Raw genomic sequence first — 19,155 nt, forward strand, 5'->3', positions numbered from 1 at the left:
AAATCGCGTTTGAAACGGTGACGGCGCGCAGATATAAAGGCGGCACAGTGGATGAAGAAACTACATAGCGACCTTGCCATGAATCGAAAACAACGGCGCGATTTCATTTAGCAAAACCATCGCGAATAAACAAGAACCTTGATATTTCATCAAATGAAAGCGTTCGGGACGATACGGTAAATCGAACCACGGTAATAAAACGCACCGGTTGGAAAATAGAAAACAGAAAATATGCGTTTCGATTTTATAAAATTATTTGTGGGCCAAGCGTCTGTCCTGTAGCGTTTGCGTTAAAAAAAAAAAAATTTTTTCTTAACTGTTTGCTGTTTATCCGTTTGAGCATGCCACAAAAAACGGACGGAAAACTGTATGACAGGTAATCACATAACTGAGCGTAGCAGAAAAAAATAGCACAACGCGAAACGTTAAGGATTGCCATACTGAACAATGGAAACAGTTCGGCGTTGAAAAAGAAAATGCTTCACAAAAACCGAAACGGGTTACCTTACGGATACACACCAGACAGAGAGCTTCTACACTTGGAGCGAAAAAAAAAAACAGTGATTAGCGACGCAGGGCGAAGACTCATCACCAACGAAAAAAGTCACCGCTGCAGCACCGGGTATGAAGAAGTAAGGCAAAACGAAAAGTCGCTGCACTTGCGTCACCAAAATTCAGTCGGACTCAGAACTCGGCTTTATCTTCTAGGCCGGAGTCGGACTCGAATTGAGTAGTTTTAAACCGACTCCCCATCTCTGTCGTGCAGTGGCCCGGTCTGAAGGTAACGGGTGGACGCAGATACGGGTTTTGGGACAGGTATTGCTTTTGCAACACTCTACACTACAATTACGCAAAAACAGCGACAAATAATTATTTATATAAACATAACTAACTAATACAAATACATAACGTAATACTGGTTCGTTTCGAATTTCCGGCGACAATGAAGTGACCCACACGTAAGCACCAGATTTGACACGAGGGAGCGTACTTGCGACGAAACACCATATATACTAAAATAAAAAGAAAGTGAATCGTGAAACCAGCAACGCGCTGTAGTAAAAATAAAAGGTAATATATGAAAAGAAAAATCGAAAAAATATTGATGATGGTAATAATAGCGACGAGAATAACAAAACCGAAACGACACGCGATTGGCACCTTCCATAAAGTATTCGTATTTTCAATAGTTTGGCGCACCATGCCATCCCGTAATACTTATACAGTCACCAGCGGCGGATTGCTTTCCAGGTCGTAGTTGACAAGCCTTGACGCGCGACACAAAATGCGCGACAGGCGACACGCAACGTGAAGTCGACACTCGATGCGAGACAAAAGTGCGACAAAGCACACACGACCCATCACCGAATCCTTCCATTGCTTTTAACCGGGCCAAGTTCCGACTTGGGATCGGGGGAGAAACTAGACCAGGGCTGGTTGGCGCAAAGGTTGGGCGTGGTCTGGCGCGGCCGGAAGCAGCCATCGGGCTGGCGTCGGCGCCAGTCGCTGGGCGCAGACGCCGCGAAGCAGTAGTCCTTGGCCGACCAGACGTCGCCAGCCACCTGGTCGATCCAGGCCTGCAGCTTGGCGCCTGCCGTGTGCTGCGAGATCTTGGCCAAGCGTTCGGCGCTTCTCTCGTTTCTGCGCAGGCCGAGCGTGGTGCGAATCGAGTAGAGGTTGCGCGCGGCCGCGTTCACTTGCTGGTCGTCGAGCACGCCTTGGTTGTCGCTGGCCAGGCTTGGGTCGCCCGGCAGCCCGGACACGAACTCTAAAGGCACGACGTGGAAGGCGATCTCGGCGCAAACGCGCGTGAACTGACGCTGAACGTAGAAGCGGATCAGCCAACGGCCGGGTCGCAGCGGTTTGCGCAGGCTCAGCGGCGTTTCGGTGACGCCGGCGGCCTTGGCTGGAGTTCTGAAGTCGTTGTAGTCGCTGACCACGTTAAGCGGATCTATGGCCACCACCGTGACCACGAAGTCTTCGTCGGCGCGGCGCCATCGAGCCACTAGATGCACGTCGCTGTTGGGCCCGATAACGCCGCCCCAATCGCGCAAGGTGAGCTCCTTCACGTCCCAGTTGGTGCCCACTTTGGCGCCCTCCAGTCGTCGTGCGAGCTCCGATGACGCGTCGAGGATGCGCAGTTCGGATTTGGCCGACATCAGAATCTGTCGTCATAAGATAAGGAGTTTTGTTGAAGACATTTATTTTAAATGGCAATTTCCTTTATTAGGGCAAATTGTTTTAATTTGTAACCGTTACTTTACTTGGTATACAGCAGAAAAAAAATCCTAAATCAAATATTATTCGAAGTTGCATCTACTTTAGATGCAGGTTGTTGCTGAAAGGTAAAGCACGAGTAGTGAGAGATACGTCTTATATTCTGCATGTCGCGATAGCCTCTATTTGGCATAATTGGACGATCTAAATTTTATTTAATTTATATTCTGTGCGGCCATGTTCTATATACAACATACAGCACAGTCCAGGTTGTTCACTAATGCACAGTCTTTAACTTGCGCCTTTAGTTTGCAAAAATACCATTTTACAATTTTACCTGCATGGGAACGATTCCTTCGCCATCAGCAATATCACCATCTTCCGCCTTTTCAGTGTTCTTTCGCCAGGACGCGTCAACGGTAACCAGGTAGCCGACGAACTCCTCGTTTCGCTTGTACATCTCAACCTGGATAAAAATGCTTCGGTAAATAAAACAGAGCACTGCTCTACAATGGTCCCATACGTTTCGTCGCTCCTTACTGTTAAAATTGGTTTAACTCTTTGGGTACACTATGCACGGATCTGTAACGAAGCTTGATACTTTGTATTGCAAAGCCAAGAAGGTCGAGTAGATCGACTTTTGGCTTTGCAGTTCATTATCATGGTATAACTCTAAGTGTAAAAACCAGAGTAAAAATTCATTCGAATTAAGGAACTAAAGTTGACCTTTTAGGCGAAGTATATACTCTTTTAAAAAAAGTCCGAACCTATATTTTACTTGTGATTTTGGACTTCCAAGTTTTACTTGTTTTCTATACGCATCAGCGTACATACATACGTGTAGTAATCGACAAGCAGAAACCTGTGGCCAATGGTTACAAATACATCCTAAGAGTGTAAAAAGTAAAGTGTAAATGAGCGTTAAAAAGGGTAAACGAATAAGTCAAGAAGTGATTTTGATATGGTCAATCAAAACAAAAAGCTAAATCAACGCAAACCAATGCGTTTTTTTAAGGCTCGTCAATATAACAAATTGGTAATGTGATCTGCATTTTATTATTTATCATGTCTATGTATCGTCAAAAGCATGAACAAGGTAAATCATAACAAAATTATAGGAAATGGTTTGAGACGGTTGCCCGCGATACCAATCTATGGGGAGAAAGAAATCAACATTATTTTTGCGCAATACGTAAAAAAAAGATCAAGATAAAGTATTAATACCTTTAAATTTAATAATTATCACACTTGACGAAACGAAATAGGAATAAAAAATATCCACTAGTAATGCTTATAGCCTTTCATGCTTTGTGACCCCATTACCAAACTGCAACCGCCGGGACTAGGTTTCTTTAAAATGTCTGCCAGTTTCCATTCTATATTCTCCACATTACAATCATATAAGATTAATAACACATGTCTCTATCTGTCGTCTGGTGCTTCTAAAGTACCTCTGCCAACGATATTGAAACACATTTTTAAGATACCGAAAGCGTTATTTCTATCAAATTTGCAAATTTTAAGAAATTGAAACGTTGAAGTTATTTTTCAGACTTAAAGGTTAAAATTTTCAAAGTGGAATACGCTGTGTTGGATCGCAAACTATAGCTGACGTGGCTATGAAATGTCGATGATAAACAACAAACACAACCAAAAATACACATATAATCCATAAATGTAAACAGCGGACAAGCCAAGGTTGGCTCCGTCCAATAATTGCTCTTTAAATAACTGAGACCTCAAAGGGCTAATACCATCAAGCGCACCTGCGTAACGGCGTTGACGCGCAGATGACAGGGGTCGGGGTTCGGGTCGTTCTTGCTCAGGTGCGAGTTCACCTCAACCAGTCCGATTCGCGCAAACGAGGCGAAGTGAGTGAGGTGAGCATCTGACACGGAGGCGGCGCCGTCGGCGCGATCGTACACGCTCTCCCAGTATGAGGTGAGTCCTGGGGTGCCAGATGGGTACTGGCCGTACATCTTGAAGTCCAGGTGGTTGACCTGAGGAAAAGTAAAAGGGTGAGAGAGTTAGCGTCAGTTGGGCGGCGTTTTTTTTTTCAGTATGAAAAAGGGAATGCAACAATCATGGCTGGTGGACCGTAGGGTTATGTTTGATGATTTTTCTTATGTATTTTCGGAACGGGTAGCATATTACGGAATTGAACAGATTTATCAGTATTTTTTAGAAACAACATTTTTTGGGTAGTGCGGGCACTTTACATTAGGTACGGTAAAGATGCAGTTATCATTGTACCTCTCTATACTTCTCAAAAAGCATACGGAAGAAAAATCCTGTTATGTGCAAATCAAATGACAAAATGACAGGGTTGCACGATAATATCAGCTCTATTAGACAGGGGTCGAAACCAAATACCAAATCGTATTATCGACGCCGATCTGATATATAATTAGGGTGGAAATTTAAACACAGGCAAGAGATCCAACGAAATGATTTTTATCTGCAGAATATATTTGATCTTAAATTTGCAAGTTTACAATATATATAATTAGTGCGAAGTTTGACAATTTCTTAGAGTTAACATTAAAACTCTATACCAAAATATACATTGACTTGGTTCAACACATTTAAGTATTGTGTTTCTTGTCATAAGATGATGTTGGCCATCGGGTTGAATAGCTACATAAAAAGCATATACGAATGAACGGGTTAATCAAACGTTTTTATAAAAAGCTCCTTAATACTGTAAATACCTGGATGTTCAGTTTGTATAATTGCCATGGCATTACCGTAAACACACAAAGCAAGTCCGGTATCTTAGCAAAGATCGATCCCAAAGGTACAGCAGAAGACACTTGTTCGAAAATTTCATTAATAAAATATGAGACGACCGTTGTTGTTGCGCGATTCTCGTTAGCGTAAAAGGAAAAGGGGGTAGTTTGGGATTAGAACTAACAATCGAAAAGGCTATATACTGCACTATTATTAGAAGGTATAAAAAGCTGATGTTAAAGATAAATGGTAAAACACGAATTTTTGTGGTATGTATTATTAAAGCCTCGCACCGCTTCGAACAAAAATCAGTTAGCAAGGCCAAGAACTTTCAATGTAAATATGCATTTCGCCATGTAAATAAATGGCATCATCAGTTTATCTGTACAAGTAAATAAATAGAAAAAAATATTAAAATAATAAAATGTAAAATAAATAAATAAAAAATGCATTCAAAACTGACATGGACAGAGACAAGGTGCGTTTTACGCCAGCCACTAAAGTATAAAAAATGAGAATCATAATACGTGAAGCGGCCGCTCTCATGCATTACTAAACTATAAGTAAGTTCGGAAATAAGAAAACGTCTTGTTAAGTATAAAACAAGTTAGCGACCTGATTTGTAAAGTTAACTGGGATACTGGGATACCGATTTTTCAACATTTCTAAAACGAGCAATATGTATGGTACACACGTTCACGTTATGTTGTATCCGCGTTCTATTTTTTTTGGTTTGCTTTCAGGTGAAGCATATAGGATCAAAACAAAAATTGTGCAGTTGAGGTTTTTACCACAGACAAAGATTAATTTATAGTCAAATACTGATGCCATTTTAACGCTTTAAACTAAGCCCGAAAACAAAAGACCTAAATCCTACTGTAAAACTTAGCCCCAGTGTGTCCGTCTAAAAGGGACCAAGGTAAATATCATTCTTGGAATAAAAGAAAACGAACGATGGCGTAATCCTAAGTGTGTTTAAGAACCGCACAAAAACGTCCGCCCCTGAGATTTAAAAATGCGATTCCTCAGAGTCGTTTCGCACCACACCGGAAAGGCCAGTTTACGCCCGAAGTTGGAATGCACGCCGCTGCACTCTTTTCAAACGGTGGCGGCCCTTGGCAAATATTAGCCGAGCAGAGTTGAGCGGGGTTTGGAGCGAAAGTGACACGGTTGTGCGTCCGGTCGACGCAAAGCCCACCGAACCAATATCCAGGCGAAATGATGCGCGGCAAATTCGATGCGAAAACCGTAAAATCCGGCATCACCTGCAGCTGCAGCCTTGGTTCACCACGCAACAAACGTTACTTATTTTTTGCTTAAAAGTTTCGTCTTTAACATTGATCCTCAGCATATTATAAAAACATTCATTTTTGACATATTACATGAGTGTTTCTTAATCAGGTGAATGGTTCACCCCAGGGTGAATAAATTTTTATCAGGGGTGAACCAACCAAAAGGGGTGAACAAAGGTGAACCGTCAGAAATGGATAATAGCTTGCGAGCAGGGCAGATATTCCGGGTGTTCAACCTGTTCAGTGAACAGGTGAGAATTTCCAAAATCATATCATGAGACAAGGGTGAATGAAATCTGGAGAGATGCTAGGGGTGAACAAAACTAAAAAAGTTTAAGAAGCACTGTATTAAATGACAGTTGATTTCTGAACACATATCTGGTTTTTTTTAATTCGGGAATGAATCAAGGTACGTTGAAGTTAAACTGATGCAAACATAGCTCTGCGTATTTAGAAACATAATTTCAGGTTTTCATTCAAGGAAAGGCCCTTGTTTAAAGAAGTGTGTGGGAAAATATCTTTACTCGTCTTTGTCTAGGAGTATTTGTTTTTCGGGGCCGGCTGTGTGATAGTAGTACCGTTCCCATGTTATTTATTAACTTATACAAGGTTTTGTTTTTATGTTGTTTGTACATCGTGTAACCTTGACACTAATAACAACCCGAACACAAAATAGAAACAAGCCTTTTCACCAACTAATCAGAAGAAGCGTGTTGTCGCGTTTTGGTCTTTTGATAAACCCCAACGGTTCGTGACGTGTCATTTAATTCATAAAAACACAAATGACGACTGTGTGTGCAGATAAATGTTAAATCAACATACAAGGGAGTTTAATCCTGTAAAGTTCCGGATCGAATTTGCACAAACCTATTGTATCAAAGCGCAGTGAAAAGAAACAACCACTTTCAGACTTGTTCAAGAAACGACGAAACCGACCTTAACAAAATACATTTGACCAAAGTAAGCTTTACAAACGTCGCGACGGTGTCAAAAGAAAACAGGTTTGGCTCTGAGCATAAGTAGGAAAAAAATGCAATGGACAAAAAGTGTGTCGACTATCAAGCGCTGTTTATTCCCTTTCGCCGAGTAATGTTTTACGAAATTTAGCCAGCCAGGCCTTTCAACACGCAATCGGAACAAAACCGCTTGGATGTTTCCGCTTAAGCTCGGTGCCTGCTGCAAAAGGAGTTGCCTGCTTCGTAAAAGGCAAACGTGTAATCGAGGAAGCTGTTGAGGCTGACGCGTGTGCCGATAAACAGGGGAAGGGGAGAGTTTCAAGGGAAGTTAAATGGCCCAGGGCTGGGACGGCTATACACAGACCAGATTACATGTCATTTGTCCGCAGAGCGCTCGCCTTTACAAAAAGTAGAGTTCCGTATGTAAATATTGGTACAAAACACTGCCAATTTATAATTCATCGACAAGTAAAAAAAACAACAAGCCTCTTTTCTTTGGGCTTTGTGTTTGCCTTCTTATAAATCTAATTACGAGTTTACTAAGATGATGACAGCGCTCGTCAGAAGCTCAAATACGAGTGTCAGCCATTTTATGATTCGATCGATTGATACAATTACCGGAAGCTTTCAATCAAAATTTACATAAATAGATTACGCAAATGGACAAAACGCGGACATGGCCTCACGCGCGGGTTTTAACACTAAATTCTGTTTTTTGTATACCATATATTTTTGGGTGGCCGCGTTCCACGTTCAAGTAAACCGCACTGTTCGAGCGGTTTCTGTTTATTGTCCCGTTGAACAGCGAAATAAGGGACACACGTTGTGCCTGAAAGAGCTGCAAGACCACACCATACAGATCTATGCACTCGCCAAATGTGTAGAGCCGCGTCTTGTTAAAATCCAACTGAACACAACTGCACCAAACTCACCACTTCTTGGTTGATGATCTCCTCGAACTTGCGAGCAAAGAACACGGGTCTGGTGGTCTGCAGTCGGCCAAGGTCGGATGGGAAGAAGTCGTTGGGTGAGCAGCCACACCAGTCCACGATGTGCTGAAGTATTGAAAAAATATTACGATGTTTCGCTAAAGTTCTACGCTCATTTGGTTTCGGCGGTTTAGGCTTAATAGGCGTTTTATCGTGTTCGCATAAAGCTATTTAATGATTAAATGTTCTGCAACGGTTTGCGAAAATATATATGTACGCCTTTTTGATGTGTTTTGGCTCTTGCTGCAGAATCTTCATGATGGGCACTAATGTTGTTGTTTGTTTGTTACAATTTTAGACTTGAATGAAAAACAACAAAAAATCAGAGGTTCAAGTTGCCGACGAAAATTTGTGAAATAAACGAAAAGAAAGCAGTATACGCCAACTATAGTAACAAGCACCCTGAATGCCTAACACACTTACCTTGTACTGGCACTTGCAGCCTCTGGCCCGGTTCCAGTTGGTGACGCGCAGGTTGTTGTCCACGAAGGTTTCACACTGATCACTGTTCTGCACCAGGGTGTGAAAAAACGACTCGGCAGGGAGCAGCGTGTACTTGTACCTGCGAACACGCAACGGCATTGGAAAATTAGACCTCTTTACAATAGGTTAGGAATTATAAAGTCCACAAGTGTGGCTTGTAATGTTCAGAGTCTAATTTTAAATATTTTAGGATGTACAACTTGGCTGAAGCACATCGAATATTTACTTACATTTCATATGTTTTTGAAACGGAAAATGATTTTTTACCCGTTAAATCGAACAGTAAATCTACCGAGAATTGGGAAACAACTCATGCTAGCTAGCTTACACTCTTTAGCAGTATGTAGAACACGGATTCATTTTTAAAATGTGCAAACAACTGCTAGTAGGTAAGCTGAAGAATATTGTTTTGAGGAGGGTAGTATCTCTCACAGTTTTTCTTTCTTTAAAACAAGATTAAGTTGAGCGGGCATCCATCAAAAAAAAGTATTTAAAAAAATATTTGTCTCAAGTTTCATAAGATTACAAAATTAAGTAAACGAGTTACAAAATTGACGTCATAGGTACGTAATAAGGTGGGGCGACAAGGGAGGTCAACGCATCTTTATTTTTTCCATTTGTTTCAGTCACTCGTGATAAACAAACGTTGGCACAGACACACCTGAAACTTAAATGGTTCATATACGATTCCGACAGTGTTACGTACTGATACGCAATTGCACCAGAGCCTCCTTCCTGTTTGCATCTTGGTTTTATTTTAAGCCCAGTATTGAATTCAGTCCGCAACATACAGCGGGCTTTTAATACGATTAGGTCGTTTTCTGTTGCGTGTCGCGGTTCCCCTTAAAAGTCGATGGCAATTAGGGGAAGATGCGAAAAGGATTTCGATGTAAAACAAGCCAAAATTTTACGTACAACGAAATATGCGACTTTAGGGGAGCCATGGGAGTCCTTAATTAATGTTATCAATGTATTAAAAACACGCTCTGTATTCGTTCCTTTTGTAGCACATTCTGTCCAGCGTACAGAACAGTACCCGCTTCAATGTTAAATTAGGCTACACCTGGCCGCGAAAAAAATGGTCAGTTTATATAACCAAAAACTCAGGCTTTTATTGCAATTACGATTTTTACCCTTTTCACACGCACGATAAAAGCAACCAACTTTTATTTCCATCCTAGATTTGCTTTTATACCACCGATTAAAAAAAGTAGCCGTATCAAACTCTTTAACATTCCAACTATTGTCGAAATGGTGAAAGTCGAGGAAATCGATAAACCGCTTTGTTGAAGAAATGCTACAGTCTGTAGTTCGTATTGTAGAAAACACAGGGTCATTTTTATCGTACACATAAATATTGCAGGGCGAGTAAACTTAAGTCCATTGTTCAATGTATCTACTGGAACTATCACCATTTCTGTGTTTACGGGCTACTATTGTAATTTAAACAGGTCCTTGTTAAAACCATATGCTTCAAATGTAACCATAAAGTAGTTTCAATGACGTTTTGCATATGCTTTGCCAGTCAACCTTACATTGCATACCAATTGGCGACAATACACTGAAGGGCTTTGGTTAAACCGTAGCTATGCAGCCAAAACATATGTCAACAGCAAATCTGTCAGTCAATGGGTTTGGCGATTACTAAGTTGTTTCAAGTGTACCGAAATATATATAAAATACTTTGTATTTCAATTTTTGCTATGTTTTAAGCTTCTTTAACCTCGGTACAAGTATTTGTATACGATTGGAGTAAAACAAATCAAAAAAATACTAGTAAGAATGTCGCAAACCATTTATATTTTATTTGGAGTGCCTTAAGCCAAACGATGGGAAACAACTGGGTAACTACTGTGAAACGCTGGGGGTGAATTTTTGATCAAGACGCAGGCGACTGCAACATATAAACAACTTACACAGATTTATAAAGGGTGTACTTACCAGAGTTTCAGGTCGGAAAGCAGCTGGTCTTTGCCCTTGATGACGTATTCGCAAAGACGCCGGTTGAGAGCCACCCAGTCGCTTCCGCCGTTTACTGTGATTCCTGCAAACGAGTTGAAAACATTATGCTTAAACATTGCAAAACAACTCTGCCGCGAGTTTTTTTTACAACTTTAATTTTTTTTAAGCTTCGCTGAGCATACGGCAGTCAAATCGCCTTACACGACAACAGTGTTCGAAATTCACGCCGTCTTCGCGTTACATTTAGCGTATATTTCTACACATGCGATGGGGAACTAGTTTATTGCTTAGCAAAGCTTAAATAATAACGACTCATGAAAGGAGCTGCTATTACACTGCTGTACCGCATTATATTAATAGGATTAGTTATTAGAACCAAATTCAAAGACTGTTATAGTATTAACATGGTTCTATAAGAAACTTCGAATTTCCAATGAATTTTTGTTTTCTTTAGTTTAGGTCAACTCATCGGGACATGTCAGTAGCCGACTCCATTTTACACACTAGAAAATTTTCAAGGCAAATAAACCGCATGTGGGCAAATTAAACTACAACATACCACCACACTCACATGCAATACAACAGATTAGATGCCTTTAGTGCCTTTAGATTACAAGAACACAATATTAACCCCGTGACGTTTTGCAGTTAGTTACGCGTTTCGTCATTTCGCGTGGCACCATCATTCTATCTATTAATACAAACGATTAAAATTTAATTATGGCCAAATCGAATTATACAGCTGACCCGCTTAGCTTGTACGACAAAAGTGATTACCAAAGGGCAAACAGTTTAACGGTATTATCGTTTCTATTGAATATTCGTTGATAACATCTGTTTTGTGTGCGGTTTTGTGATCAACCACAGGCTAAAACGAAAACACAGTTCAATTTGGGATATTCTTTGTCAAATTCCCTGTCAATAATCACCCAAGAAGCCAGTCTTGTCCTACGGCCCTCAAGTTTCTGGCCAGCAACCTGGAAACCCCGTTTGGCTTTTTCCCCAGAGCACACTGTTTAAAGCGAACGGAAAAAAAAAGCCGGAAATAAGGGCGGTTTCTGATTATTTAGCGAAATATGCTATCCTGGAAAAAATTGATGCTGGATATAGCTTCTGTAAGGTTTTTAGCAGAGTGTTGGATTGCTATAGGTTTGAACAAAATCTCATGTGTTTAACCAGCAACTCGGAGATATGTTCATAGGTTTTTTTCCGCAGTTGTAATAGGATACGCCGAAAGCAAAAGCAGTTGATAGGCAAGTATACAGTGTATACTATACACACATTCTTACCTTCGGGAAGTTCCCGTTCGCCCAAGCGCCACATGTGTTGGTCACATTCCACAAACACTCGGTTGAGGCCCTACAATAATAAATAAACAAACACCTCTGTTAACAATTGCGTTAAATTTTAACAGTCAACGAGTAATTGAGCAAGCCTTTTAAGAACAAACAATATTTTTCAGTTCTTTAAAACAGTGTTTACGAAAGTACTAGGAAAATAAGGCGAAGGGAAATCATTCATAACTTCGTTTTTATAATTCTGTATGTGGCTTTAATGTTCAAAAAGAGTGGCGACCTGGACAACGCATGTATATCATCTAGTACTATATAAATTTAAACTAAAAACGATCAACTGCTTACTTTTTTCGGCCTTACATAGAACCTAAAACTGTAATCGTTTTGCGCAACAGGATTTGCTCGGCATTTTATCTATTAGACACTTTTTTAAATTACGTAGCCTAGGGGTTGGGCAACCTGTTAGACGCCAGTTAACGACAGTGATTTTATCTATTTGTAAGATTCAGAAACGAGACTCACGCCTAGATAATACACAAATCGGTAGGCGCACAAAAACGCATCCATCATTTTTTGCGGCACCTTTTCGTACTACAGTCGCGTGTCCGCGTCATACGGCCCTTGACATTTCATTGGGCGACTCGTTATTTGCTAGTGCTCCAAAAGCGATGAAGCATCCTCAAAGCGCAGGACCCTTTCAAACGATTGCAATTGACTTGGGCGCAAAACGTTCGGGCCAGTGTCAATTTACGCCCTCGCCAGCGCGCCGTAAGTTTATGCGGCCGCTCAAACGACTTCGATTATTTCCGTTGTTATAACCGGTTTTGCAAAGGCGAAATCGTGGCGGGGGGAGTGCAAATTGGCCTGGTACGATGACAAATAGAAAGTTCGACTATAGGATCACGTTTCGGGAATATACGCACAGCATCATGTTTTTTTTGCTATTTACTTAACCTAAGAAATCTGCCTTTTTGCAGTTTCAAAACACTTGATCACCAATAACCAAAAGTGGTAACATTATTTTTCTTTAAAGGGCGGTTTCTGAAGATTGCTTTTTGAAAATCCACCTACATTTGCACTTTCCATAAATTAATTCGACCGCTAACGACCAAGTCTGTAGTAATTTTTCGCAAAATAAAGCATGAGGTCTTATCCACAGATTAGTCCAAAGTAAATGTGTATCTGGTGTTGACTGATTCTAATATATGTGCAACGTTCCCAGTGTCGCATAACCCTATACACCGAGTTTGCGTTGACATAAATTCCAAAGCTGTTGTTTAGACCAACGTGACACACAAAAGCCTAAGTCGGTGCCGCGCCATTGCCTATAAAAAAGCGTGCAACAATACCAGCCGACTTCATAACATAAATCTCCGCCAAACGAGGCACGCACTAAGGCGGGGATAAAACGACTACCGGCTCGAGCAAATACACTTTCGGCCTGAATAAACACCCGAAAGGCGCGAGCTTGCGTGGTATGGGCGGACAAATTGCGTGCGTGCATAGGACTAAAATGAGCGGTAGTTGAACTTGAAGAGCTTACCTGCTTTTTGATGAACTTATCGTCGTCCCGCCCGTGCGACTTCATGAAGTTCTTGTCGCGGTAGGTTGCCAGGAAGTTGATCTGTTTGGGGAAAGGGAGACGACATTAGGCAAAAACGAGGCACGGGTATTAAAAATTGCAAGTGGCTGCTATGGCTTAAGCGTGTTTTTCCTACTTTAGTAATCATTTTTAAATATCACGTAGCTTTTTCAAACTAAGCGGGCTGGTGGATACTTGTTTAACGAGCAAGTGTAAATATGTTGGGAAGTGCTTGTAAAACACACAATGTTGCATTCACAGCAAAGTCAAAATTGGAATTATGCTGTTTGGCACCACGAATTCTATAACTGGTGTCAGATTGAGTCGTTAAAAACACGTACAAATGACAATTTAAAACAGTTAGGTGCGACCAAATCTGTCAAACAACCGCACAAAAGGATTTGAGGAAATAATTGTCGGGGCACCAGGGAACCTAACATCGCACCACCTACATCCTTCCGTTCATTAACCATGTCGCTCGCATTCTTTCTTTGGTGACTCAAACTGCATCAGTAACATTTGTTCTTTGAGGGGTGGAAATTACATCGGCATATAGCGGAGAAGTTAAGCGCGAAACATTAAAGTTATTGCGGGTTGCAAAAGCTGGCGGATTAAGGTCACCATAAGGGCGCGAGGCGGTCTTGGGCGAAATTACGGGGTTGCGCGAACTGTACAGCGGTCGACTAAAAAGTGGTTGTGATTATGACACTTAGGTGCCAGACGCAAAACTGTCAATCACCGCGCACATTTAAAAAATTACAACCGCGAATTAAACAGCACGTAAATCCATTTTTTCGTCTTTTCAAATGCGACACCGTAAGCAGTTATTGTTTTTTTGTAAAACACTGGACTTACACTTACAAGCCAACTTTGATTATCTTTTGTAAACAGTGCGTTATGCCCATTAAAACCAGGTTTTAAAAATAAAACGCTTTTTTATAGATCGCAACGTATGCACAAATATTTTCCAAACGACGTTTTCGTTTTAAAAGAATAATGGAAACCATTGTACTTTAAAGCAGTTCAATGGGTGATTGGAACCCTGAATGACAGCAAAATTTTACTAAAAGTATTTTCTGCGCGACGAATATGCGTCACGTTGAAACGATTGTTACCTTTGCAAAAACATCACGAAAATCACAAGTGTCAATCGCAGAGGGGCCGTTTACGACACTTTGTCCACTGCCGCTCAGATATATCATTATAACACAGCGGCAGTGGACAAAGGCGTTTCATAAATGTTATGACAACTGAACGGAACATTATCCCCTACGGTCTAGACCTCTTCCTTTGTTGTTTTTTCGCCCGAGTGTTTGGAAGGAAAAGTTTGACTCTACTAAAATGACGACGCCATTGTGTGGCGGTTATGCGATATGATCAATTACGCTTCAGGCACGCTTCTTTCCTCTTACGATGGAATACTTTTGGGAACACAATGGAAAAATCTCGCGGCTTAAAACTCCATTTATCAAGTCGTCATGCTTACAGAGAGGGTATTTCAAAGCCATTATTCAAAAAACATTAGGCGTTCTGAATAGAGCTATATAAACATACTATAAATAGATCTAGTCGCTTGTAATTTACGGATGTGAAACTATCAATCAACTAATAAGCATTGTAGCAATTAGTGCTGATCCTGCACTAATCTGTACAAATAGTGGGAACAAAGCACTCACCAGCTTTTCGTCACTTTCAATCGGAAAATCCAAGGCGCTGAGGTTAATGAAGAAGTCCCAGCCATGCCAGAGACGGAGGACGTCGGACATGGAGCGCAGAAGCATCTGCAAGAGACTGGATCCTCCCCAGATGGTGGCCATCCTCCAAGGAGCCACGGCCACATTGGAATACTGCTTAATTTCTTTCTTTATTTCTCTGTTTACAAAGAAAATAAATTTGAACGTATTTTCAAATTAAAATGATACATGACGCATATTCGCGAACGTTTTCTTTATGTTTTGCATTTTGACAAAAATCATAGACTTAAGTAAACCACGGAAAAAATAAATCAATACAAAACAGAAAAACACTCATTTGCCTGGTTTTACAAACACTCCACTTCTTTACCTCAGTAAGTAGTCCGAGCGCTTGTCCACATGAATGTAATAGAAATGGTTGCGATGATAAATGACCTTTAATAATCTTTTGAATTGCCTGAAAGCACGCCCGTGCACAACAAGCATGTAGCAGATTCGGACAGGCTTTAACCTATCATCCATTTGAGGCATTGGCGCATCATTAGTGTACTTGCCCGTATGAGCACAATATCTAAAATATAGGTTTTCATTCCTAACTTGAGCCATTTAATAATCATGCATCAAACATAATCAAGTTAAAACTACCCAACATATTCACCTGTCACCAAGGCAAGTTAATGCAAACAAAACTGAATAAATTATACAAACAATTTATAAATTATAAAAGAAGTATGAACATAGAAAAACATTGACATTTCAACTAAATAAAAAATTACACCATACCAATGTGTTTTTTGAGTAAATATAAATGACATGTGTCGACTATACTCAAGTAAGTCACAGTACTGCAGTCTAAGGAAGTTTCTATTTTACCTCGGCATGGTCTTGGGCAGCAGAGCGAGGTCTTGGTGTTTGCATGCAGTGTCTGCGATTTCCTGTTTGCACGCATCTGAGGTGGCACGAGAAATGGCAGACTGGGCATCCTTGTGAGTCACTTCACACCTGTTTAAAATAAACGGTTGTATGGAAATTTAGACACTATATCAGGGGTGTGCAATCTATAAAAATCCGGCCCGCCAACGCTAATCACCCGACTCATGATCTATTTTACAAACTGGGCACGAGTTCATTTTCCATATTTTTTGGCTAGTTCAACTAAATAAGAGCAACATTTTTTTATGCTTTACACCCATCTTGTTCCTGCAAAGAGTGTAACATGTAGTTGGACCCCTTTTTAATTACAAAATACCCTAGGTTTACCTCTGATTAACGGTCGTGGCAGATGTTATAATAAGATGCGTAAAGTCTACAAAATTAAAATTAAACGGTTCGAGGCCTTTTTGAGTTTGGCTTTGGCCTGGGACAAGAAAAAGGCTGCCCACCCCTGCTCTATATAAATATTGCATATATATTTGTTCTGCAGTTAAATGTAATCAGACAAAATTATGTCAACAGCTATACTTAAAATTTGTGTTTTCATTCAATGTTAGGTTGGGAAGAAAACAATTACAATTTGGCAACTCTTTTTCACTGTTATGCTGTCCTAATAACACTTCTCACACTAGCTTGCTACAAACTTGTTTTTGATACGCACATGTTTGGCCAGGGAAAAATTGTATAATTATATTTGTTGTGTAAGTTCTCAGCAGTGGCTAATTAATGAAATTATCATAGGATGTTTTCATTTTTTGACATGCGTGGCTATTTCATTTGTTTTAATGCTAGTTAAGATACCCTAATACTAGTACTTCTGATAAATAGAAACTGTTCTGACGTTGAATAGAATTAATTGATTTACTTAAATATGGAATAGGCTTACTTTGGCATAAATATAATGCTCTTTGTTTTTTCATCTTCCTCAAAATGAACTGCTTCATGCATGTTTACTTTGGATTGGTTGAAATTGCCAGCGGCAATAACTTCCTGCAATAATAATATTTGCTTTATGGTATGGATAACACAAACTGCAGATGCAGACAGATGTTAACCTCATATAAGTGAAGGTTTCATCAGACATTGTGTTAAATACCTAATATATAAAAGGAAAAACAACTAGAAAAAATGTATGTAGGATTCAAAACCTAAACAAAAACTATAACCAACATCTACCACAACTACAAAATTAGCTACTAAAATCTAATCAAATATTTATATTTAATATTTTAGTTGCATTGACTAAAATATTACTTTATCAGCTGGGTCTTCTAAAATTCCAACATTTTTTCCAGCATGTTGAAGAAACTGCTCTCGGAATCGTGGATCTTTCGGATTGAATAGATCCACATTCTTATCAAACTGGGCTAAATGTGAGCGCTCCCCTTGCAGCATTGCTTTTGCTAACTACAAAATATTTGTTTATCTTAATGACTCATGTGATGTTTTGAACATATTTAATTGTTAAAAGCTAAGTAATTTTGACAGCAAATGGAAAAAGTTAAACACTACAGTATGTTGCCAGCAATATAAATGAAACAAGTCGAAAAACAAAATGTTATAAATACATGGACATTTTGTTTAATAAGTATAGTTAAACTGCTTGTAAATGTATTGAATTTACATTTAGCATATCAATTTTTGTTGCTATGAATAAATCTAATATTCCGACCAAATATTAAGTTTTTTAATAACATATTTTTTAAGAAAAATGCCATGTTAAAACCACATCTAAAATATATTACTTGATCATGTTTAATTTTTTGAATTTCGCGGATTCTTCTCATTTCCTCTTCTTCTAATAAATTTGGGTTGGACTGCAGTGCAATTAAAGCCTTAAGAAACACCAAAATTTTTAGTTCATTCAGTGACATAAGAAATCAATATACAGTAGTAGGGTATGTACTGTGTAAATTGATTTAATTGCTGACACAGGAAAAATCAAACTAATATATATTTAATGTTCAGCTTTAAACAAATAATTATTTTTAGTAATAACATTAGTGGGTCGAGAAAATATTACTAAATAAGGCATCTATACAAATTTAAGCACTGAATAATTTATTTGGTAAAAACTAATTTGAAGAACAGCTTTACCTGTATAAAGAGAAAAAACATCATAATATAAAGACAAAATTTCCATCTTCGAGCCAATCGTTTTAAACTTCTAAGCAGAAACATCTTGGCAAGATGCATGTTGTACTGTTTTTGTTCCAAACTACTCCATTGTGTTGTTTTCAAATAGTTTTAATCAAATTTGAAAGTCACAATTTAGGCTAACAATCTAAAACATGTAAAATTTATCATAAATATGTTCTGGAAAATTTGTATGATCATGAACAAATAACAATGTGACATGGTAACAAATCTAGTTATGGTAAAAACTAATGTATATTTTAATTGATGTAACCTAAACGTAAATCTCTGCTAGGTGAAAAGGTTTTTTGGTGCTGGTCTAGAATCCTACCACATTTTTGGGCGCTGGTCTTCAATCTTACCCCTGTTTTTTTTCACAATGAAACCAACTGTCAAAAATGAATGAAACAAATTGTCAAAAATGAAATTGCAAGGGAGAAATAAATATGGCAGATTCAATATAATAATAATACTTAAACCACCAAAACTTGCACCCAAAATAATGCTAGAAATATATTTAACACCCCCTTCTCCCCAAAAAATCAAATGGACTCATTACTAGGGCGCACTTTTTGAACGTTAGTTCATCCAGTCACAACTCCTTACTTTAGATTTCCAATTTATCTCAGCCTGGTGTAAAATTGAATAATTTCAACCTTTTCTTCTGCCGTTTTGCCAGCGGCTTTAACTAATCAACGCACCGACCACAAGCAATACAGTGCAGTGTTTTGTAAATAAATCTCAGAAGACATGTGTCAAGAACCAATTAATATCTGGACCTAACCGCCTAACTTTTAAGTTATGCTATTAAGTAAAAGTAAAGGGCTTTAAAAAACAATGTGTGGCTAAGGTTTCCTTGAAACACTATACGCATCTTATTGTAAAG

General features: G+C 39.3%; 1 protein-coding gene across 1 annotated transcript; it reads right to left on the reverse strand.

The window, feature by feature from the left end:
* Positions 1 to 321: 321 nt before the first annotated feature.
* Positions 322 to 18,413, reverse strand: LOC146161302 (xylosyltransferase-like). The gene is made up of 15 exons (XM_083385997.1): positions 18,231 to 18,413; positions 17,879 to 17,968; positions 17,388 to 17,540; positions 17,020 to 17,123; positions 16,074 to 16,202; positions 15,571 to 15,771; positions 15,183 to 15,378; positions 13,468 to 13,548; positions 11,919 to 11,988; positions 10,609 to 10,711; positions 8,608 to 8,746; positions 8,128 to 8,250; positions 3,984 to 4,217; positions 2,555 to 2,683; positions 322 to 2,165 (listed from the first exon to the last, which is right to left on the reverse strand). Exons 1-15 carry the CDS (start codon positions 18,327 to 18,329, stop codon positions 1,362 to 1,364), a joined length of 2,655 nt encoding a protein of 884 aa, XP_083242123.1. The 5' UTR covers positions 18,330 to 18,413; the 3' UTR covers positions 322 to 1,361.
* Between the last annotated feature and the right edge of the window lie 742 nt (positions 18,414 to 19,155).

This window comes from Ascidiella aspersa, chromosome 3, assembly GCF_963924565.1.
Source record: "Ascidiella aspersa chromosome 3, kaAscAspe10.2, whole genome shotgun sequence".
Lineage (NCBI taxonomy): Eukaryota > Metazoa > Chordata > Ascidiacea > Phlebobranchia > Ascidiidae > Ascidiella > Ascidiella aspersa.